This window comes from Taudactylus pleione, unplaced genomic scaffold, assembly GCF_031769625.1.
Source record: "Taudactylus pleione unplaced genomic scaffold, aTauple2 ptg000326l, whole genome shotgun sequence".
NCBI classification, from domain to species: Eukaryota; Metazoa; Chordata; class Amphibia; order Anura; family Myobatrachidae; genus Taudactylus; species Taudactylus pleione.
The window spans coordinates 3,001,825-3,027,441 of NW_028284727.1; the positions used below are offsets into that span (position 1 = coordinate 3,001,825).

Consider the following 25,617-nt stretch of genomic DNA (forward strand, 5'->3'; position numbering starts at 1 on the left):
CTTCACAATGCAAATGGACAATGACCCGAAGCATACTGCAAAAGCAACCAAAGAGTTTTTTAAGGCTAAAAAGTGGAATGTTATGCAATGGCCAAGTCAATCCCCTGACCTGAATCCGATTGAGCATGCATTTCACTTGATGAAGACAAAACTGAAGGGAAAATGCCCCAAGAACAAGCAGGAACTGAAGACATTTGCAGTAGAGGCCTGGCAAAGCATCACCAGGGTTGAAACCCAGTGTCTGGTGATGTCTATGCATTCCAGACTTCAGGCTGTAATTGCCTGCAAAGGATTTGCAACAAAGTATTACAAAGTGAAAGTTAGATTTAGGATTGTTTAGTTTGTCCCATTACTTTTGGCCCCTTAAAAAGTGGGAGGCACATATAGAAACCGTTGTAATTCCTACACCGTTCACCTGATTTGGATGTACTCACCCTCAAATTAAATCTGAAAGTCTGCAGTTAAAGCACGTCTTGTTTGTTTTATTTCAAAGCCATTGTGGTGGTGAATAGAGGCCAAAATATGAATATTCTGTCAATGTCCCAATATTTATGCACCTGACTGTAAATATCCCACAGCAGCACTGGTGTTAGGCTGCTGTGTATGAGCAGTTGTGCCTCTCACAAGTCCCGGGGCTTATTGCTCAGCCACAGCACAGCCCTTACCTTTGAAGTGCGGGTGGGTGCGTGCGCCTGTGGCCGGGTCGGGAGTCCGAGTTGGGACCGAGGCAATGGCTGAGCTCAGCCAAGCCGGTCCTGGAAATACAGGGGACAAAAAACATAGGGGTCCCCTGTATTATCCATAACCATCACCGGACCCTGTCTAGCGGGGGAGTAATGCCACAGCCAGGGGAACCCTTTCACTGGGTCCCCCGGCCAAAGCATTACCCCTGACCGCTAGTCAGCCCAGGCCAGGAATCCCTGGGGAGTTGGGGACCCCCCCAATAAAGGAGTCCCCCTCTCCAGGGCACCCCAGGCCTTGGCTGATAGCCCGGGGCTATCCCCGGCACCCCTGGAGCAGTGGGTGCTGAGTTGATTATGTTAAAATGTGGTGCATTTGAAAGAATAAAAATATTGTCTTTTGCAGTAGAACTACAGGTCCAAGCAAGCATGCCCCGCATGCTGGTACTTGGAGAACCACAAGTACCAGCATGCAAGGCATTACGGGCCTGTTGGTGCCTGTAGTTCACCAGCAAAAAAAATATAAAAAAAATGACAAGACACACCGTGAAAGTAAAAGTTTATTAAAACATACATGCACACACACATGCACACTCACTATCTCACATACTCACCTATGTATCCCTGAAGCCAATCACGTCCCCTTCTCCAATTAGATAATCCACAAGTACCTGTAAAAAAAAATTCCATACTCCCCTCACCTCCTATGCGTAGATCAGTGCTGCAGAGTGCAGACAGACTGTTGGAGGCGGGGGCGGAGCCAAATACCGGTCAGCCGGAGCTTTAGAGTTGAGTGACTGACTATCTGGTGGGGGCGGAGCCAAATGCTGCGCTCATGGACAGAGATGAGTACTCGGAACGGGGGGGGGAGGAGCAGAGCAGAGTGGAGGACTACAGTGCGCCGGCGGCCAGCTTATAAAATATTACTCATTTACTTACTGTCCGCAGCTGCAAGGGAAGTGGGTTGGCGGGCCCATAGAAGCTTCGGAGCCCTCGGGCATCTGCCCAACAAACCCAATGGAAGAGACGGCCCTGGATTTAACAGTCGGGAAGCCAGCGGTCGGTATTTCATCCGTCGGCTTCCCACATGCAAAAGTAGCCAATATTTATCCCACATGCCAATCTATATACAGTATATAAAATCAAATGTCCTGGCTGACTGACTGACTCATCAATGCCCAGCACAAACCCCTGGACCTAGAAACATGAAAATCGGTGAGAATGTTCCTTCTATGACGCAGGTGCCCTCTAAGAAGGGATTTCTAAATTCAACTCCTAAGGAGGTGAAAAGGGCTAAAATGTTTCCCCTCCCCCTGTGTAATGTCCTGCCTGACTGTCTCATCAGTTGTAGAACAGTTCATATCCAAACACCAACTGTCATCCCAAGTGCTGCCAAACATCACTGGCAGTTGGTGTAGCTCCCCTATTTGAATAGTGAGGGAAGGGAATGTGTTAATACAGAGGTGGGCAAGGAAAATGTGTTACTAGTGGTGAGATGGAAATGGAAACAGTAAATATTTAAGGTCTACCCAGGTAAAACCAGGTACACAAGCTAGTAAATAAATAAATGTGTTTATTTTCACCTCTTGCTTAGCAACATGGTTTGTCCAGGTGCAAAGTTACTCCTCTTTTTTCTTATTGTTTTCTTATTTGTTCCTAACTCTGAACCAGAGCCTAATGGTGCATACACACGGGACGATCGTCAACAATAATTATAACATTGAATGATCTCCCAGGTGTGCTGGATGATCGATATCATTCATCCAGCACACCACCAACCCACCATCGACGGCCAATGACCCGCGATCAATAATCGCGGGTCCCTATAGTAACCTGGTTGATATCGACCAGGTTGGCCTGCATGCACGGTCGATGGATGTTGTCTTATCGTCCATAAGTGCCCACGCATCGCAGGATGTTGGAGGCACCGAAAATGTATGATATGAACGATAATGATATGATCGATATCGTTACCGTTCATATAGTGAATTTTAATCATACCATGGTCCCGTTTTTCCAGTTTTTCAAATCGGATAGGATCGATCAAAAACAGCAGTTTTTTTCACTTAAAAAAATCGGGAATTTACCAAGCTCCCGGTTTTGACATGATCGTTTTGATTGATGGTGTATTTGGTCGATCCTGTCCGTTTTGAAGTCCCGATTTAAACGCCCGAATTTCTCTTCCGAACAAGCAGCCTGCACATATCAGTGAAATATGTGCAGACTGTTTGTTAATTTTTTTTTTTTAGGGTTAACTATTTTTTTTTTAAATGACGTGAGGCCCCCCTCAAAAAGGCTAGCCAGCTCCGCACTTGCCAGTCTATCCTGGTACCTAAAATTACGGGGGAACAAAACGTGTAGGGTTCCACCGAAAAATTAGGTACCAGGCTGCAGGGCCAGTCCTGGTTTTAATTATAGGGGGGAAAAAATTGCGTCCGGGTCTCCCTATAATTAAAACCAGCACTGGACCCTTTCTATCGGGGGGGCTGATGCCACAGCCAGGGGAGCCCTTTTGCCGGGTCTCCCAGCCGCAGCATCAGTTCTGACCCACATGGACCAAGCCAATGAGCAGCCGTCATATGTAAAGCCGACGATCATTGGCTCTGTCTGCCGGGACTAATGACATCTAATTCCAATGAGCTGTCATTCATGTACTGCAACTACATGCTGAAGCATGTAGTTAGTGTGTCCCTGGTCCTTAATGGATTTCTGCGGAGAATACCGTGGGACAAAAGGTGAGTATTGGTGCTTTATTACAGGTACATCCATGGATACTTTACGGTGACAAGAGACATGAACATCGGGCAGGAGGTATGTATGTGAGAGTGTGGTAGGTGTGCAATAAACTAGTACTTTCACGGTGTGTGTGTTGTGTGTTTTTTCACATTTATTTACAGGTGAACTACAGTACCAGTGGGCCTTTAATGCCCCGCATGCTGGTACCTATAGGTCCACTGTAAAGACAATGTTGTTAATTCTATTTTTTAAACACTATCAACCCGCCACCGCCATAGGGTGGAGGGAATAGCTTCGGGCTATCAGCCTAGGCCAGGGGTGCCCATGGGCTGCCTAGCGGTCAGGGCTGATGCTGCAGCTAGGGGGCCCGGTGAAAGGGCTCCCCTAGCTGTGTCATCAGCCCTCTGCTAGAAGAGTTTGGTGCTGGTTTTATTTATAGGGGGACCCCTACGCGATTTTTATCCCCCTATAATTAAAACAGGTGCTGGTTCTTAAATTACGGTGGAACTTTACTCATTTTGATCCCCGTAATTTTAAGTACGGGGCTGGTTATCCTTTTGGTGGGAGACCTCACGTCATTTTTTACTTCTATTGAATCCCCGATTTGAGTGTAACTGTAAAACGGATGACTTTAGCAAAACGAATAATGGTAAATTCCCGATTTGTATGAAATAAGTGAAAAGTACTTCCGAATTAAGCTGATGATGATATCATTTCTATTGTTCAAAACTGACAAATTTGCGGCATTAAACCACCCCATTTCAAGCTGAAAAAATTAAATCATCCGACTTTAATGACAGTAAATTCCCGATTTGCAAAAAAGTGATGATATCACCCAAAAATGAAAATCGGGACCAGCACGGATCTTAGTAAATTTACCCCTAAGTGTAACAACTTAAAGCAAGTACATACACTTATTACTGCTCAATTAGTTTCAGTTTGCTTTCATAAGTTAATTCTTTCATATGGGACTTAAACAAGAGGATAGAGGGCCTGATTCAGAGCCGCTCGTAAGCGGCCGCTCGTTCGTTCCGAGCGATGTTTGCCCAACTGCGCATGCGTACGGATCGTAATACGCATGCGCGAACCAGTCAGTGCGGCCGAAAATCGTTTGTTCGCTAAATAGCGAATGCCTGCTAATATGAGTGACAGGAGGAGGCGTATGTGGGTGGTAACAGGAGAAGGTGCTTGAAAACGGGGAGTGGAGATCAGAACGCAGGCGTGCTTAAAGGTCAAAACGGACGTTTTATGGGTGTGCATAATTAATACAGCAGCGTCACTGACCACGTCACTGGGTTATTTTATAGTCAGAACTGCTCGCAAATTTGTGGTAGGAAAAACCAACCACAATAATAGCGAGCAGTTCATACGCTGGTCGATGTACTCGATTAATCTAATAAATAGCGGACATGACGTATGATGTGAGCAGCCAGGGGGCCTTTTTATCAAAAAAACGACCACATGTTTTGTTTGCTTGTTCAGACATAACAGAACGCAAAGAGCGAACAGTTCATTTGAATAGCCACCCCCTTTTTCTAAACGAGCGAGCGCTAATAGCGACCGGCTCTGAATCAGGCCCAGAGTTTCCCTGGCAAATTCCCTCTTCAAAAGGAGAACATTCAATAGGTATGGGGCACAATGGGCCCGATTCAGAGGCGCTCGCAAGTGGCTCGATGGTTCCCCACTGCGCATGCGCCGCGTCCGGCGTGTGCGTGCGCGAGCCCCGCTGAGCAACTGAAGTTCAGTCGCTACGGGGCTCGCAACAAGACGGGGCGGCTGTCGATGTTGATTGACAGCTCGCCCTGCTTTGTGGGCGGGTAGGGGGGTGGCCTGGCGTTTGTAGGAGGGGTTACTGACATCACTAGTGATGTCAGTAGTGGACTTACTGCTCTATTAGAGCAGGGAGTCCACTCGGGCATGCGGCATCTAGACCCTACCCCATGGTCTCGTCGCAAGCCAGATGGTTGCGATAATCGTGACAGTCTCCAGCTCGCACGCACAATCTGTGGGTGGTCACCAACAGCTTTGCGAGCGGCCGGCCACCATAAAAAAAAAAAAAAAAAACGCCCAGATTCAGAGCAAGCGGCCGCCAGCAGCGAGCGGATCTGAATCAAGCCCAATGTCAAAAGGCTGCACATGAGATAGAGCAGACAATATGTATGGTACACATATACAGTATATTACAAAAGACACACTGTATGTACTGTATTACAACTGAGTGTATGACGACAAAATAGTTTTGTACATTTTTATTATTATTATTATATAATTAGATTGAGATGCTCAAAATTTAGGTGCTGAAATTATTACATAGTGGAACAATTCATCAAATGGTCTCTGAAGTTTGAAAATGTGCTATAAACTTGATAAAACCATTTCTATAAAAATCTTTGCTTGAATTTCTTACATGGTTTTATCTGAGCAATTTTTACCGTATTCTCTTAAACTGCCTCTTGGGGACATTTCCAAGCCATTTGGCATTGTGATCGCCTTTTCTCTCTGTAAAAGAATAATGCTGCCCATCCACTAGGCAATTAAATTGAGCGATTGAACAATAACGCAGTTGTTATCATTCAATCGTTCATTAATCATTTGAAGATCATTCACTAAAATGTCTAAAACGACCAGCGATGCGCGTGCCCGCTGGTCATTAAAAGACATCTATCATCGTGCAAACAAGCTGGTCAACCTGACGACAGCATGTTAGCAGATGATTGATGTTCCTACACTGAACGACTGCTCGTTCAGTGTAGGCACATCACATATTAAACAGACAGACAAAGGACTGCATGATTACAATGTCTATAATCGTGCAGTCTTTTGCCTGTCTTCTAGTGGACGGGCAGCTTAAGAATCGGTGGGTTTTATAAAGATCCTAAGATTTAAGAAATTCACCTACCACTGCGGTAGTTGGTTTGGACACTGGGCTTGATTCAGACCCGCTCGCTATTTGCATACGCTCGCCTGCTGCGTATGCAAATCCGGCTAACAGCAAGGCAGGCGATCGCACGGCAATTCATTAGCACGCACACTATGTCTTGGCGTGCGATCGCTTGGCGTGCAGACGCCCACCAGCCTGTCTTAAGACGCCCACTTGCGCAAGTCATCTCCAGGATGTGTATGCAACCATCGGTACCATCGGAAGCGAACGCAGTGCTTGTGGTTGACTATATCCTACCACAAGCACTGCGAGCACTTCAGTATACAATCCAGCCAGGTGACATGTACTATGACGCTGCGTCTTAATTATGCATGCCTCTGAAACGGTGTTGAGACTCTGTGGCACGCCTGCCTTCGCACCTCCACTCCCCCGTTTTCAAGGATCAACCCCTGTCACAACCCACAAACGGCTTCTCCTGTCACTCACTCGGCTGACCAGTCTATGAGCAGCGAGTGTACGCTTCCCTATCGCTCGGACTGGTTCGCGCACTGCGATGCCTACGCATGTGCACAATGCAAAAATCGGCTGGCTGCGTGCGAACGCTTTCTAGCGAGCGGGTCTGAGTCGGGCCCACTATCCCTTGTTATTTTGGAAATTTCGCCATTTTTCAACCTGATCACCACTGGGAGGTATGTGTTATATCGAGAAGATATTATGTCATGTTTTCTCTACTTTTAATTTTATTGCATGTCTTCATGTGAGTGCTGATTAAAGAGAACCACAGCATAAGAACACAAGATTGCTTGGAGCTTTGGGCCTGATTCAGACCCGGTCGCAAGCGCTGAGCGCTCACAACCGGGTCGATGGTGGCCCAGATCGCATGTGCACGACGGAGCCGGCTCCATCGTGCGCATGCATGAGACCCGGATAGCAACGGACACTCCGTCGCTCTGGGTCTCGCAACAAAGGGGGCGAGCTGTCGATGTTGAGTGACAGCTCGCCCCCTTTAGTGGGCGGGCCGGGGGGGTGGCTGCCCAAACGGAGGCGTTCCCATGAGAACGCCTGTCGTTTGGGGCGGCCCCAGACATCACAAGTAATGTCAATCGAGAGCTTCCGGCTCTGTTAGAGCCGAAAGCTCTCTGGGGCTTGCGGCAACGAGACCTTACTTCAAGGGTCTCGTCACAAGCCCGATGGTCGCGATGGTCTTGACCATCGCGACCATCATCATGGCCGCTCGCTGTAGCTGTGGGTGGTCACCCACAGCTATGCGAGCGGCTAAGAGGCCGTTCTTAAAAATAAAAAAAAAACCCGACCCTGATTCAGTGCGACCGGGACTGAATCAGGGCCTTTATCCTGGAACACTAGGAGCACCTAGGACCTTCCCTTGTGTTGTTGATTTGTCCACATGGAGAGACTGATGGACTCTTTTGGTTGGTCTGGCCGCACCTGTAGTGCGTCTTAGATGGAGATCCAGCATGTTCTAATATGTAATTCAGCTATGGCAGTCAAACCCTACTTAAACTGTCACACATCATGTTTGTACCACAAAGAAGTTTTAGCCCCTAGAACTGACCAAACTTAGTTGAATTTTGAATCTGTTTGAAAAAGTTCAGCGACTGTAATGGCTAACACAGTTACACACTTGAAAGTAAAATAGAAAATACTGTATGAAGATGCCGAGTATTAAATATAGGTAAATGTTGGTAACTATTATAACTGAAAGGAGCATGCTAGAATGGTAAAGCAGTAATACCAGAGCAGAGGGCCTGGGCTGGGCCGGTTTGCATTACTAGCCACCACAACTAACTGTTGTATGTTCATTATAAATGCAAACCATTATTTATCTATGTACATTGCTGCTGTATTTTCTTGATTAAGATAAACAAATAATTAAAACATGACTACTTACTGTTGGAGAGCCGTGATATAAAGGTTAGGATATGAGTTTGTATATGTGATGGTTTCCTAATGTTCTGTCCTTGTTTAGGAATATGGAATTACTTGCACAATGTCTTGCTGCTTCAATATGCTTCAGAAAGAAATGGACTAAATGTGATTACTGGGCCAGTTATTGATAACAACTCTGATGGACATGTTGATGCGCTTAACCACACCCAACTGTAAGTTTACTATATAGTAACTAAATGTGAGTCTACAACAGGCCAACATTATATAGCTGGGATTTAAAATTCAACAAATCTGACGACACTAACCAAATGCTAAAAAGGAAGAACAATGGTTTTCTCTAATGGAGGCTCTCTTCAGAGACCCATTACAAATTAATACAGAAATATATTTTACGCTTTACATATAAACTTGTAATCGGCATTAAGTTCAATATGTTATTGAAACCTCAAAAATCTTGTATTTTATGTGTCTATAGGCACACATCCACTAGACAATTAAATTGAGCGATTGAACGATAACGATATCGTTCGATAAACGTTTGATTATAATGAATGGGCCCATTACATAAAACATGCTGAAACTAGTGTGTAATTGGCCCATTAGTGATGATGAAATGCAGCTTAGTGAGGCACATATTGAAGACAGCACTAACAGGGATTAGCAAAATGTAAGTCATGGAATTCAGGGTCTCATTCACACCCGGTCGCAAGCGCTGAGTGCTCGCTACCGGGTCGATGTTAAGGCCCTACGCACACACAGCGGCCGCAATCCCCGGGGCGAGAGAAAATTTCTCTCGCTCCGGAGCTCACTACAAAAGAGGCGGCTGTCGATGTTGGGGCGGGGGGGTGGCTACACAAATGGAGGCGTTCCCAAGCGAACGCCTGCCGTTTTGTGGGCGGCCGCATTGACATCAGCAGTGATGTCAGTGGGAAGCTTCCTGCTCGATCAGAGCAGGAACCTCCCCGGGGCTTGCGGTTGCCGAGACCCAACCTTAGGGTCTTGTCGGAGGCCCCGATGGTGGCGATGGTCTTGACCATCGCGACCATCACCCTGGTCGGTCGCTAAGCTGTGGGTGGTAACCCACAGCTTAGCTAGCGACCAGGAGGCCGCCCTAAAAAAAAGAAGCGGCATTCAGAGAAAGCGATCGCTTCTTGCGACCGCCTCTGAATGAGGGCCTCAGGGCCTGATTCAGACCCGGTCGCAAGCACTGAGCGCCAACAACCGGATCGATGTTTGCCTACTGGGCATGCGCACGATGGAGCCGGCTCCGTCGTACGCATGCGCGAGACCCGGCTAGCGACGGATGTTTCGTTGCTCCGGGTCTCGCACCAAAGGGGACGAGCTGTCGATGGTGATTGACAGCTCGCCCCGTTTGGTAGGCGGGCAGCGGGGGTGTCTGGCCAAACGGAGGCGTTCCCGAAGGAACACCTGCCATTTGGGGGCGGCCCCACTGACATCACCAGTGATGTCAGTGGGAGAGCTTCCGGCTCTATTAGAGCCAGAAGCTCTCTGGGGCTTGCGGCCACGAGACCCTACCACAAGGGTCTCGTCGCAAGCCTGACTGTCGCAATGGTCTTGACCATCGCGACCATCAACCAGGCCGCTCGCAATAGCTGTGGGTGGTCACCCACAGCTATGCGAGCGGCCAGGAGGCCGAACAAAAAAAAAAAAACGCCCTGATTCAGAGCGAGCGCTCGTTCAGAGCGTCCGTCTCTGAATCAGGCCCTCAGTCCCCAAGGAAACAGAAATGGTTAATTTACTTAAAAAATAAAAAAATCAGAGACTGCATCAATCGTGCGAAAAAGCAATTAACATTTTCCATTGACAATAATACTATTAGGGTGTGACAGCAGAAACCTCCCTCGGGGAAAAATCTTAGTGCCTGATTCTGCAAGGATGGTAATTGCAAAGCTGCACGCAGGCTATAGATGTGGTGTATGCACGCAGGCAGTTTTTTCCAATTGCAATCCTTGCAGATATGGTAATGCAGCAGGAGGCATCGCGCTTCCTGTGCATTACTTATCCGAGCTGCGTTGTCCAACACAGCATCGGATAATCTGTGTACCATCGGCCGGCTGCGGTGACCCATTGGGTCCCACAGACGGCCGCTGCAGTTTAAAGGAAGAGGCCAGGAAATCTCCATCAGCCGATGGAGATCCTGGCTTCTTCCCTCCCCTGCAACGGCAGTGACACGATTCCGTTTTGAGAAATGGAGGGCATCCCCGCCCACAAAAGGCAGTAGACTGTCAATCACTGACAGTCTGATGCCAGTCTGCAAGCGAGTTAGCAGGGCACACTCACATAATGGGTCCTGCGCCTGCGCATATTCCCAAACATTGGGAATCTGCGTTCAGCAGCTGAATCAGGCCCTTAATGCGCTTTGTGAACCCATTTGAATGCCTTTACTTAGGCAGGCTTCCAGGTTTCAGACAGCAGTTCTTCCTCTGCGACACTGGAGAGGTGAGCAAAGCCCCTCTATGATTTTTCTACTGCAGTCTGAATATAATAAAATGGATGTGAACCCTTTATGCTGATATTGGCACTGACTTGATCTTAGGGTGGAATCTAAGTGGTATCTCGGTTTTCACTAGGGACCTCTGAAAGGTAGTGATATACTTTGCTAGTGGCCCCTAGAACTACAGTAGGCAGTAGCTGACTGTGTACATGGGCGGGACAGGCCAAGGTCATGGCACACATAATACAATAAGCCTGGGCAACAAGGACACCATCAGGGTTAAAAGCTAGCTTGGTCAGTATGGAAGTTATACAGCATAATGCTCAAGCACAACAAGTGATAACATGCGCTGCCACTCAGTTATCAGATAATAATCTGAGCATGTTTAGACAAAGAAGCTCCTGATGTCATGGATATGCACTTTCATACTGGTCATAGCTTCTCCTTGTAAAGGAGAGGACACAAAATGTTATACATGGCCTCCTCCAAGAAGTTGCCATGCCAGATATCAAGATGGCCACAGCCAGAGAGAAGTACAGTATTGAAAATAACCAGTGACAGGAAATAGACCCACTGGTTTAGATAATACTGGAAGTCTATGGTATGTGGGGCAATCTTTTGAACAGTATAGCAAACTGGGCACTGCACAAGTAAGAGCTCAATACACCTTTACTTTACCTCATCTTAATCTTCAAAGAGCTAGAAAAAGCAGTATGTTCAGCATGTTCAGTTTTAACAGTGTGAATGGGAAGAGATATCATCATAACAACTAAGTGCCCTGTGAATGCTCTATTTGGACTCTGGGTTTGATGTAGATGCCTGCAGAGGAAGCCCTGCAGGTTGTCCCACATATATAAAGGGAGCACATTTGCACTGATGCCGAGTTAAACTGAAGTCTGCAACAACTGCTCCCACATTGTGTGCTCAGAACCTATTATGCATATTCACCCTTATGCTAAGTCACATATATCTCTGAGGCGGACACTTGGTTTCATAGCCATCATCACTATCAGCGCATGTTTGCACCAGTCCTATGTGTTTAATTACGCATCACAACCATGCATAGCCTGCAACTCCATAACCAGAACCTCACTAAATTTAGCCTATATGTGAATGTCCGATCCCCTTACCTCCCCCGCATCATCTCCTCCCAACCTCGCTCCCTCTCACCTGTCTCTGCCGTCTTCGGTCTTCTGTGTCTTCAGCCGGTGAGTGTGGCCACATGTCTACTAAAGTATGGGGATTGTGGAAATTATCGAGGCACATTTGTAACCAGGAGATATCTTACAAGAATGATGAATGGGGCTGACACTTAAATTATACAAATTTTATTTCACCTGCTTTTGTATAAATTAAGTGATGAGGAATAGACCCCTCAATGTGATAAATATTTTGTAACAGATTGTGTGTTCTATATAATTTTCAAATCTTTCACTGAGCACTAGTAACCCTTTTTTTTTTGTTTTGTCTGGTGCACAACCATGCATTGCCTGTAGTTGTGCACGCTTGGGGCTTTGGAGCATGCACAGTGTGAAAACATGCAAGGGGCATCCATAACATTGAATTGCATTCAACCATGCAACTGCCTCATTTTGTATGACAAAGAATCCATGGCTATGTTACATGTACTTATGCGATGTGCTACTATTTGACATGATACCATGTGCTATACTGTGACATGCAGTGCCCATTTACTATTCTTAGGGGTCTATTTACTAAGCACTGTTAGGAGACAGTGACATGAGATAAGGTACCAGCCAATCAGCTCCTAACTGCCATGTCACAGGCTGTGTTTGAAAAATTACAGTTGGGAGCTGATTGGCTGGTACCTTATCTCCTTTCACTTTGTCTCCTAACACTGCTTAGTAAATAGACCCCCCAATCATTTAACATCCTCTCTCCACTTTATTTGTATAACAAATGTTCACCTCTTTGCCTACAGTTATGTTGAAGGAACCAAGATTCCTATCCCTACTCATTACTTTATGGTGTTGACCAGCTGCAATAACACTGCTCAGACTCCAATCACTTGCACCGGTAATCTCGAAGTCTTGTCCTTCATCATTCCTCATAGATCGGACAACAGTGAAAGCTGTGCAGTAAGTATTCTGTAGCAATGAGGCTAATCATACAAATAAAAAAGGTGCCATTATGGATTACTTGCTTACATACTTACTAGGGGTAAATTATTTACTCCTAATAAATGATGATATTTGTAATTGCAAAAATAGAAGATAACTTAGTAAATTTATAACCAATGTGAAGTATGTTCGTCTTGCGTGTATAAAGTGTGTATAAAGCTGTATATCACAAACACATTGGGCCTGATTATGAGGTGGGAGTAAAGCAAGAAGGAGCAAGTAAATCCCCTTTCACACTGCCATCAAGTAACCCGGGTTGCTGTGCAGTGTGAAAGGGGCCAGTTGAAATAACCTGGGTCGAGCGACCAGGCATTTCAACTGGGGTAGTGAGCAGGGTTGAACACGAGTTCAATCGTGCTCACAGTGCAGTGTGAACGGGTAACCCAAGTCGAGGCGACCCAGGTCCTGTTCACTGCATAGGGAGAGCCGACACTTGGAGATGATCTCATCTCCATGTGCCGACTCAGCAGCGATTGGCGGTGATGTCATCGACCTAGCATTATTGCCTGGTCAGGTCGCCAGTCTGAAATGGGTCTCAGGTAGGTCGCACACGGGATCGACGAGTGCATGAATCCCGGGTGCGACCCACAATTAGCTATGTGAAAGGGGTATCACTGTGCATCCGGACAAACCATGTTGCACTGCAAGGGTTCAAACACATTTATTTATTTTTTACATACAGGCAGGGGCGCCGAGAGGGGGGGGGGAGCGGGTACAGATTACGCCACTCCCCCTCCCTCACAGCAGCCCAGCACACAGCGTGTGCTGAGCTGCAGTGGAGACTGCTCGTGGCTGCTGAGCAGCAGCCACAGCAGTCTCCTAAGCCTGTGGGGGGGAGCGATCACACTGATCGCGCCCCCCCTGGCTTTGCACCGGGCTGAGGGGGCTCAGAGCGCCCCCGCTCCCCAGTGCGCAGCATATCTTTTTTTTTTTCTCGGGAAGGGGGCGTGGCCACGCCCCCCCACGATTAGGCCACGCCCCCTATTACCCGGGCCCGCCGCAGCTCTCACGGGCCTGCATACAGGGTAAATACTGGCTGCTTTTGTATGTAGCCAACAAATGCTGGACAGCCTTATTTTAACACAAGAAGCTTGGACATGCCCATAATTTTAAATCTCTCTGCACATTTTACATCTGCCCTATCTGGGTTTTGCAGCATGGTTTTACCAAGGTGCAGTTACTTGTTCTTTTTTGGTTTACTCTCAACTCAGAATCAGGCCCATTTATTAGGAGTTTACAAAATTTACTGAACCTACTGTAGATGTCCAGAGACAATTTACATTGTTGGGATTGGCAGACACTACTAAATTCATCATTCACTTTCTCAGCAGAGAATAAAGAGCAAAATCTAAAACATAATTGTTTCCCGATAGTACAGCCCCATCCTATTTTACTGTTGTTGTCGCTGTGTATTTGAATGCTTTGCCTGGGTGCAAGCCCCATATCCTCTCCTTATCTCATGCTATCTGTATACTATATGACCACTTTACTATTTGATAATACCATTTTCTGCTATCCAATAGAATTAATAGTACTGTTATTATTTAAATAAAGTTACTACTTCTAACTACTAATAACTACTCCTAAAACAACCCATATGACAAATTTATTTTCTTCTCATCAGCAAAGAAAAATGATCTACAGTAAGGAAACAGGGAGGTGGACATAGATTGTGTAGCGCATGAACACCAAAACATAACACCCCTTACAAAGTTATTTTCTGCATAAGATGTAAGCATAGTGCAGTGGTTCTCAAACTCGGTCCTCAGGACCCCACACAGTTCACTTTTTGCAGGTCACCCAGCAGGTGCACAGGTGTATTCATTACTCTCTGATACATTTTAGAAGATCTACAGGTGCAGCTAACTATTTCACTAATAATTATGTGAGGAGACCTGCAAAACATGCACTGTTTGGGGTCCTGAGGACCGAGTTTGATAACCTGTGGCATAGTGCATAGAAGAGTGTGCCTCGAAGCTTCAGTCATGTACATCCTTTTATGGCAGAATTGCCTTGAATTATATGCAACCTTAATATGGTAAAATGTTCACCATGGAGTTTAGATGCTCACTTGGGTTTAATGGACCATACATTAATGGACCATTCCATAGCTGTGACCTCATCCCATTACTTGATAAAATTGAATAAGGCCTTAGATCATGTATTAACTAACAGCATGTCATGTTTACAAATGTGTCAGTATTTTATTAGTTGGGCTTTTTATTTGATTTCCTGACATACTGGATGGAAATAATTTTCCATGGAATTGAAAACAATTGTGTCAGTGATCTGCTGTGTCTCACAACAGTGAGGTCACCAGCATTTCATAAGACAGCCTGACTGCATGGACTGTCTGCAAGTAGGAAAAACTACCACTGATGAAGAACATGAGTGTAAATAGTGCCTAATGGTGCATAAGGGGAGAGCAGGAACATTACAGAAATGCTGAGTAACATAATAATGTCTAGTTATGGTATTCGCTATGTGTTAGAAATAAGATAAATATGTGAAGGTAAAATTAGCTACAATGAATGCATGTATTACAGTCTGAATGCATTTTCCAGTAAGTACTTTTTTGTAATAATTAAAAGGGTTTGTCAACCTATAGTTTGACCCATTTGTAGGCTTTATAGACAACACAAAAAGTAACCCTTTATAATGTGTTCTGGTTCTGTGAGTACAGTCATAAACCACTGTATATATTTGAATATGTGTTAATGTTGGTTTCATTGATAGCTTAGTTATAGTACTAAGCACCTATACACTTAAGCTGGCCACACATCTAAAGATTATCTGTCCAACCATCCAACTTGTTGATTGGTTGGAATGAAAATCTGGTAATGTATGGGAGTAAAGGATGATCAGCAATTTGCTCCTAAATGCCAGAAAACAGATGAAGATGGTCATTCAGACAAGTTTGTTAAATGTTTGATCTAAACAATTTGTTCAAACAACAGTTTTTGTCCATTTTCCGGAGTTTGGGAGCAAATTGCTGATTGTCAGTTACTCCCATTCCTTACCAGATTTTCATTCCAACCAATCAACTAGTTGGCGGGTTGGATATAAGTTGGTCTAGTGTGTGGCCAGCTTAAGTATTGCATATTAGTACTAATGGCTCGGTTCTGTATGATAGCCACCAGGATATTAGTTCTGTATCGTATATTCTGCCCATCAGTTAATATGTTCTTTTTTGTGTAGATTTGTAGGAATAGCTAAAGTAAAACTAAGTGAAAAACACATTTTGATTAGACAGCTCTAGTCAGCGGCGTAACTAGGTATTTGAAGGCCCCATAGCAAAAGTTTGTAAGGGCCCCTATGTACCACCCAATGGTGAAAAATGTATATAACACATGTAAGGAGGATGGGCCCCCATAACAGCTGCACCCCTTGCACCAATGGTAGTTACGCCCATGATTCTAGTTCTTAGTCTTCGACAAATGCAAAGTTACTGTTACTTACCCTTTGAACCTTAACTAAATGTTGAGATTCCTGCTAGTGTCAGTTACCAGCAAACCACAATCGCCCTTTAGCATAACTGTACCCACTATTTTGCATTACAGCTAACACTTCATTTCTGAAACATGCTTAGCCACAATATGCTCACCTTTATGATTGCTATGGCCCTGGAACGCGATTGAACAAACACACAATCACAAAACACATAAAATATTTAGCTACAAGCACACTCGTGCATGCATCTTCACAAAGCCCAAAATGCATCTTCACAAAGCCCAAGTTCTGCCTCAGAACTTGAAATACAAGCTTTGTTTTAAACACTAGGTTCAAGTGATTGCTGAACTAGAGGTGGTCAGTGACAGCCCAGATTATCTACATCCTGTTAATCTGCATCTGAGCCAAACAGGAACTATGAGGTGTGGTAGAGGTTGCATTACTGTCTGCCCAGTTTGTTGTTACAAGCAGTAATGTTCCAAACGTACAATCTTTGTTTATTTCTGCTCTACTCTTTGGAACAGGGTGTGCCGAATACAGTGCCAAAAGCCACTAACAGAACATCCATATTCAGTTGAATAAAAATAAAAATCTGATACTTTTAAAATACAGAGTTCCCAAATCACAGTATATTAAGAAATTCTTATTTAAGACTGATGCCTATTATTAAAGTGCATGACAAGTTTTGTGCGTTACTGAAATCTGAACATACAATGTACTTGATGGACTTGTGTCTTTTTAATATTGATAACTATATAACAGCGAAAAGTACAGTACTTCACAAGAACTATCACAAATATCATAGTTAACTATTTTTTTAATTTTGTGTTTAAATATATGCATGCAGTTAGCAATTTTCCTTTTGCATTTTGTTGGTTTATTATAGGGATGTGCAGGCTCGGATAGGTTCAAGTTTGCACGCCGAGTTTGGATTTTTCCCTCCAAAAAAACGTAACTCAGAAAGAGGCAAAACGTCATCTTGCATGGACAAACATCATCATCCAGGAATGATGATGTTTGTCCATGCAAGATGACGTTTTGCCTCTTTCTGCGTTACGTTTTTTTGGAGGGAAAAATCCGAACTCGGCGTGCAAACTCGAACCTATCCGAGCCTGCACATCCCTAGTTTATTACTCCTAAGACAGTTCTCTAGAAAACATGTAGAAAGTGAAAACTGTATTCTAATCTGCATTATGAAAATAATGACTTAAAACAAAGAGTGGGAGAGGGAAGGAAAATTAAACAAAATGCAAATGTGGGGGTGACAACTAGATTATTACTAGTATGTGGACCAGATGAGGGCTAATGACAGTTGGCCTTATCAGCAAACAACAGTTCTTTACGGCATATGGTTAAAAAAAATCCAATAACAAAATATTCTTCAAAACATGCAGCAATGACATAAATTCAGAAGGTTCTGATGAGCTGGTAGCAGCCTTCCTACAGGATAATCATAGCTGTACTTATTTCCTCTGCTGAGGTGTGTGAGACCAGTGAGCAGAAACATAATTACTGTATATGATCATGATGACTTCCCCATCCTGCTCTTACTGCCAGCCCTCATCTGTACAAACAGAAGCAGCCAGGAAGGCAATGACTCTCCTCTCCCTGGGATGGGTGGTCTATTTGAAACAGAGTAAACATCTAGTCTAGGCACACCTTGTACACAAAGGGGGATACATGAGAAATGGAGCTACGACTAATATCTACTGTACTAATCATATTGTAACTCACTTCATTTAGTGAACCTTAGAAAATCAAAGCTAATAACTATCTGATTGCTATGGGTTGCAGCAGCGTTTTTGTAGTTATGCCAGCTACCCACTGGGATTAGGAAAATGCACAGTTGTATTTGTCATGCCGTGGTGATCAACACCTGTTATCAGGGAGATTAATTGGGGATACACAAGTAATGGTGCATACACACAGTCAGATAAACTTGACGATTTAAACGATAACAATCTTATTGTTATAGTTCAAATCGTCGAGTTTATGGCCCCCTCAACTGACTAAACGATGGTCGATGCATTGGCACAAATGGTCGATAACGATATCAACCTTCGCCCGTGCATGCAGGCCAACCTGGTCGATTGCCTGTTTACTATAGGGACCCGCGATCGTCGATAGTAGTTGGGGGGTTGCTGCATGTGCTGGATGTTCGATCCAGCACATGCAGGACAATCAGATAATGATCGTTATCTGACCGTCGAGCAGTCTGACCGTGTGTACCCTCCATAAATGAGCATCCAATAGACACTGCCTTACCAATGTCACTTGTAAATGCAAGTGGGCAGGTGCCACCAGATTACATACGTTTTACTAATGTGAAACAACTCTAGTAAAAGTATAATTTATAATGCCAGCAGTGGGGAATATAACAGTACTCTGAGGAACATTTGTAAAAATTTATGTATAATAAATGCACTAAAGGTCAGGAAGTTAGGGCATGAGACCATTTGTCAACAGTATGTCATGTAAAGAAAATCAGTTCCATGAACACAGCATATTAAAACAGGCAACAATATCAATGTTGTAACCACAAACATCAGTAGTGTAAAGTGGGATGTAGTCAACGTCCTGGCGGTCATGATGCCGCTGGTCAGAATACAGATAGCGGCATCCCGACAGTCAGAATCCCAAAACCGGACGGTAAGTATACTACCACTAATGCTAACCCTCCCTCCCCAGTGCCAAAACCTAACCTCCCCCAGTGCCTAAACCTAACCTCCCCCTCCCCACACCCTCCCCCCTTAGTGCCCAACCCTAACCCTCCCCCTAGTGCCTAACCCTAAACCTAACCTTCCCCTAACGCCCGATACTTACCTTTGGGATGCCAGCGGTCGGGATACTGGAACCGGAATCCCATCGCTGTCGGGATTCCGGTGCCAGTATTTAGACCATCGGCATCCCGCACATCCCAGCAAGGACTTGCTAGGTGGAGGACATCGAGGAGTTTTGATGGAAATAGCAAAATTGTAAGATCGTAGGTCAGGCTCAAAAACATCCTTTATCTCCTGCTGTCCTGTGTAATCAGCTTAGCAGCTCTTGGTGGTACACTGAGAACCCCTACCCATAGCGGTATGGCTGAAGCTCCTTCAGTGCCTATACTTTGGAGAGACACTTTTTCACAATAGTGGCATAAGCAAACTGCTAGTCCACTACTTTCTTGGAGAGGTAAGAGACCCAATGCTGCCAACCATTCTTCAGTACCTGACCACAATACTGTGTGAGTCAGATATATATGGGCAAGCACAGCAGCAATGGCTTTGTATACAGCGCTGTGCTAAAATATGCAAAAGACATATGAGGCGTCTTAAGTAAAGAGACACCCACTGCAGGCTTCTCAGATATGCTGATGCATCTTTGGACGCAGCATCGGATCAACTGCATAAACATTAGACATCTGCATAACCCTCAGGCTACTCAGGATGTCCAGCAAAATCATGCTGCTGAACACAGCCATTGGCATCGGCACACCCAGAAAATGGAGCCAAAATGCCCCCCTTCTATAACACTCCCTATCAGTGCCCTCAAATGCAAGCAGCATGTCAAGCATGTTGTGGCTTTTGGGGCACTGCGAGCAATGCCGCAGGACCAGATCTGCACATGTGCAGTGCGGCTTTTGCACATGCGCAGATCCTGTGCATCCCTGGTAAAGGATAGCTTGATAAAGGGTAGCCCACGTTGTCCTAGGAAATAATACTACACTTGCCACCCAGGATCTGCAATGAAGGCACAAATCACTAACATTTCCAGCATCACAGGTGCCTCCTTCCTGATCATGCTGATATAATCAGCTGGGCCTCTCTGGTGTCATCATGGTGTGGTTATTTCAATCTCCAACACCTCCCTAAATATTCCTACTCTGTTCCTCAATAATCAGCCATATCTGAACTGTTTTATCTCAAAATACTCGTCCAACCTCTTTGCTTCAGCCATGAAATTGGGTAAATGATCAGTGTCACTACAAGTATGGCTTGACCTGTTTAATATGGCATGCTCTCAACAGGTGCCTGTGCTACAAGATGCTTTTGCAGTATGGTTTTCTTCCTAACAGGGGCTAGTACCATTGCCCTATGCCCAATAACTAGCTTGCAGTCTTCTGCTAGTATATCCTGCTTCTGATGTTCCTGCTCCACCTACAAAAAGGAGCCAGTCAGCTCCATTAACTATTTAAGTCACTCCTACAATTTCATTATGCATTGAATAATGGGTACCTCCAGTACTTCTCAGCTCTCATCGACTAAGTTAATTGGTCTTCGCAGTTCGCACACACCAGCCTTACAGAGAAACTGGTAGTCTTTTGTGGCACCCTGTGGTATATAAAAAAAACACTTGTAGCCAAACCACTCTGCATGCCAACTACTGAAAAGACCACCTACACATTAAGGAACTTCAGGGGTATTTCCTGCAAAAGGTTCAATAGAGTTTCCATAAGAACATCTAAGACTAAGCTCAAATCCTATGATGACAGAGAATGACCAATATGTCTCTTATTTCCTTTGCTGCCTGCATTTAGGAATGATAAATGCATTAACAGTCAATTTACTGTGTAGTAATGCCTGTACTTGAAGCATGTTCACTTGTAAAGCTTTATCTAAGTAATCCCTTTAGAATATAATTGATAGAGAGCAGTGGCGGATTTTGCCTAGGGACTGCGAGGCTGCAGCCCCCCCAGCAAAATCCACCACCTCAGTGTAGTCAGTGCAGTCTGTGTCTGCACTGGCTACACTGTGACTGGCAGTTGCTTCCTATTGGAAGCGCCACCTGCCAGTCACATATACAACAGGCAGCCCCAGGGGATTTGTCTCCAGGAGGAAGCCGCTACTCGGCCTTTCCGCCAGCCCTAACCTGCTCCTTGGGGCTGCAGACAATGCAGCCCTTTGGAAGCCAGTGACATGCGCTGCTCCATGCCGCTAGTGCGCATGTGCCAGTCTTGGCACCTGACAGATCGATTGCACAGGTGCCGGGATCCGGTCAGGAGAGGCAAGAGCAGGTGAGTGACCCTGTTATTTTCAGCAGCGGCAGCCCCATCGTCAAAGAGAGTAGGAGCTGCTGCTGATAGAGAGGCTCCTTTGGGGGGGGGGGTTACCAAAGTGTGGTTTATCTATTCGGGATAAAACATTCAACCCAGATGCCCGGAGGCAAGTTATAATTTGGTGCCCCCCCCCCCTGTACGACAGAGTTGTGGGGGAGGGGGGCGCCAGACATATCACACTGACAAAAGAAGCTGCTGAGGATATGTATGGACAGGCTATAGATAGACGAAGGCAGCAGCTGATGGCCTGACATGGAGCTCTCCATTAGTGTATAGAGGCTTCTCAGGTGCCAGGAAGAGGTGCCATGTAGCTGGGTACATAATTACAGCCCTAAGTGGGGTGAATATATTGTGGGCAATGGAGGAGGTGCCCATTCAGTGCTGGAGCCTGGCGGCAGGCGCCTCCATTGTCTCCCATAGTTCTGCCCCTGGAACTTACTCATGATAGGAGCAACACTTATTATTTCATGATGGTGGCACATTGATTGGCTGCTCAGCTATTGAGCCCTTCTGCAAACGTGCTAAAAACCTAACATGTAGAGGCAAGCAGAGTGCGTGAACACAAACTTTAATTCATGGGTACTGACAACTGCAGTCAGAAACATTGTAATATGATCAATACTAGAATTTGTTATTACAGAGTATCACTAAAATCCACCAATGAATCCTGTCACATGGGAACTGTTAATCACGGTCATTGAAACAGTTTACAGTCAGAAGCCAGTACTTGTGCCATGCTTGCAGTGGTTCCCCAAGCACTAATTTATGGCTATCAAAAGGTATGTATTGCTCATCATTTATTTTAAAATTAGGTAATAGCTATACATAGTATGGTTTGGAGAAAAGTACATTTAAATTGGAGAATCCCCTTAAGCAATGTCTGCATCTAATAGCAATTATGTTTTTATGTTTATAAAGTAGATCAATATAAAAATTAAGGATTGCATAATGAAAAGCTGGGAAGTTGCAGTATCACGCTCTTTTGACTTCAGTTTTCTTTACTGTTAAACAACTAAATGCCATCTTCTTCCTAACTTTATAATAGTCAGTCAGTAGACACCCATTATACTGTATGACTGTTACACATTTCCACTAACTGTCCATGGTGCTGAAAGTGGGATGGGATAAACAAAAAAACAACAACCAAAGCTACCCTCTCCTACTTGTTTATCAATAAAATTAAATGTACTCCTCCCTTCTATCCTTCCTGTTTCTTTTTTTCTGTAAACCCCTACTTATGTTTTATAATCTCTTTAATTAAAAATTAATGAGGGAAAAAATTTAATTTCGTACAATCAATCCAAATAACACAAAACTTTCCCAGCAGATGAAAAGTTAGCACATGTTTGCATTCAGGATCAGAAAAACAACAATTCCCTACCATAGGGAGAAGGTAGGGTGATTTTGCCTAACGTTAACATAACAGAGCTCCCCCAGATGAATCTGAAGATCCATTAAACCTGCAGTGTAGAGTCAGTTTTCCAAGCTTGCTGCTTAGTCATCATATTTCTTTGTTCTGTCTCACTCATATCCCACATCTAATCAACAAAACATATAATTTTATCTCTTAAAATTATTTTGAAAATACAACCTATTCTGTATAACCCTTCAGGCATACACTAACTTTGTCACATCTAAAGTAATGTCTGTCTGGTCTTCCTGATTATTATTTTACAATCCATGCAAAATACTTCTGCAAGAGTTACCTGTTATTCTTTTTCCTCTGCCTCTGCCACAGCGTCATGTTAACCTGTATATAGGGTGGGGGGTTCAGTGGCAAACACAGGTTTTCTAGAGGGAGGTTTCCAAATGCTTGATTTTAGAGTGAGTGTGGCCAGTCCATGAAGAGGGCATAATTAGCCGCAGATTGTATGTCTGAACAAGGCCGTATGGGTCAGTGCGACAGCGTCTTAAGACCGCAACATACCCACGTCTGGCTAGCCTGCCCCCTATTACCACCCAGAAATGCTCACCAAAATTGGATCTCTTTGCTTCCAAACTTGTTCTGCGTCTCCCAGTGGTGACCATCGAGATGCATGAGTAATGCAATTTGGACACATACACATACTGAAAATATTTTCCGTTTGCGCGTGGCATCGACAATACGCGTGGCATCGACAATATATTTCTTTTTTTTTTCCACATTTTGTTGGATACCTTCATTCAAAGACCTCCATAAGAAATAACTACTTGATTGTTTAAGCAGCGCCAGAACCATCTCCCTAATTCTACACATGTACACCTGCTTGTTAATTACAAAATCTAAATCGGCCAATCATGTGGCAGCAACTCAATGCATAAAAGTATTCATACATGGTTAAGAGGTTCAGTTATTGTTCAGACCAAATATCAGAATGTGGAATGTCATGGATATCAATTGTCAGAAACACAAGCAGTCGTTGAGTGATGACTATAGATGCTTCTGTAAGGTTACTTAGATATTTCAGTGCCTAATCTCTTAGTAATCGATCACTAAGATACAGATTAGCTCAAATATCCCAAACAGTATTCTCACAATCACTTTTTCTCTTGGGTGGCCATCACTCTTTTTTATACAGGTCATGAACAATTTAACTCACTCGCACTCAGTATACTCTATATTTCCTGATAGTAAAGTGTTAACAATATTCTAACCAGCACTTAAAAGTTTACATACTTTGCAGTCTAGTATTCAATAGTTATCAGGTCTACCAATTCTATATCTTCTTATTTTAGATAAGCCAATGCGTTAGCAATGAACAGTCAAATGCATACATATTAAATTTTAGATTTTATATATATGAAAAATTTACAGTGCTTACAAAACAGTACAGAAATGACAAAAGAATGTTGGCAAAATCCATCAAAAATAAATAGAATATATAACATTTCAGAATATGAACTTACAGCTGAGTTACAATGGCTTGCAAAAGTATTCAACTCCTATAAAGTTAACAGATTTGTCTGTATTACATCACACAGATTGTTCTAGAGAGTATTTTTAATTGTGAACTGGTAGGCTCTTAAAATAAGTTTTCAAACTCATAATTCAATATTTCCCTGCAGATTTATGTTTCTTATTCAACACTAATTTACCAGCTGTGATGAAAAACACGAGAGGTCCAATTTGTAAAGTTCTGGAAGTGCAGAAGTAATTACATTACCAGATTGGTATAATGTTTATCTGACCCTGTCTGGAATGAACACAGTTGCTAAATGTTATTTATATTTAGCAATAATACTCTGTGGAATTTGTACTGTATGTTATTCCTATGTTTGCATGCTTCAGTTTCCTCTAACAATAAAAAACATACTGGTAGGTTAATTGGATTCTGAAAACATAAACCCTAGTATTTAAGAGTCTGTATACTTGTGGTAGAGAATATAGAATGCTAGCTCCTCTGGTGCAGAGACTCATGTGAATGACTAAATATTCTCTGTAAAGTGCTGTGGAAAATGTGAGCGCTGTATAAATAACTGGTAATATAACACAATAAATAAGCGTTCCTATAGACTGCACAACTCATGATGTGTGTAGAAATATGTGACCAACACTAAACTATCTCTGAAGACTGAAAACAATAGATGGCAAATGATCCTTGTATCTTCCCTTTTCAGTTTAATAAACCAGAGGATCAATGGGTTGAAGAAAGGCTCCGCTCACATGCAGCTCGTGTTCGAGATGTGGAACTGCTTACTGGACTGGACTTTTACCAAGACAGAAGTCAGCCAATCACAGACATTTTACAGCTCAAGACCTTCTTGCCAACTTTTGAAACTATTGTAAACTGAAATTGTATTAATTAATTTGCCATACTATTCATATATAAATGGGGTCTATTTTGTGTGGCTTTTTATATTGAACACTTGCGTAATTTAACATTTTTTACATTTTAAACCTTTTGGGCTGTATTTCTGTAGTCTTCTAATAGCAGGTGAGTTGCACATAAGTAAATGGTAATGCCTTCATTGTGAATATTTAATAAAAATACATATATTGTAAATCTATTAGAACTATAAACCCACCTGTCCTCTGGAAGTAGCTACAAAACTAGGTCTGCACCTGATGATTGATTTAATAAATATTAATATATAATTAAGGTATATATAATATAAGATGGAAGACATTGCAAACAGGTTTGTATGGTAACTTACTAAATCAATTGTCATTTTTGCAATCACGTTAATTAATAGTTGAACACCAAATAGTGGCTGGTAAGATAACAAGATTTGCAATAAAATTAACCCTTTTTTAATGTAAGAAAGTGTGTAGAATTTTATTATATTTCATATGAAAGCATATTGTTTTTTTCCTTTACAAATTTACTAAAAATTATAATTTAATTACT

At 43.7% G+C, this 25,617-nt stretch overlaps 1 protein-coding gene across 1 annotated transcript in view; it reads left to right on the forward strand.

The window, feature by feature from the left end:
* ENPP3 (ectonucleotide pyrophosphatase/phosphodiesterase 3) overlaps positions 1-25,361 on the forward strand; it is a 236,545-nt gene extending 211,184 nt beyond the window's left edge. The window contains exons 23-25 of the mRNA XM_088443058.1: positions 8,285-8,417; positions 12,603-12,759; positions 24,887-25,361. Of these exons, the coding sequence (XP_088299184.1) occupies positions 8,285-8,417; positions 12,603-12,759; positions 24,887-25,060 (464 nt within the window). The 3' untranslated portion in view covers positions 25,061-25,361. The remainder of the gene's footprint in view (positions 1-8,284; positions 8,418-12,602; positions 12,760-24,886) is intronic.
* The last annotated feature ends 256 nt before the right edge of the window (positions 25,362-25,617 follow it).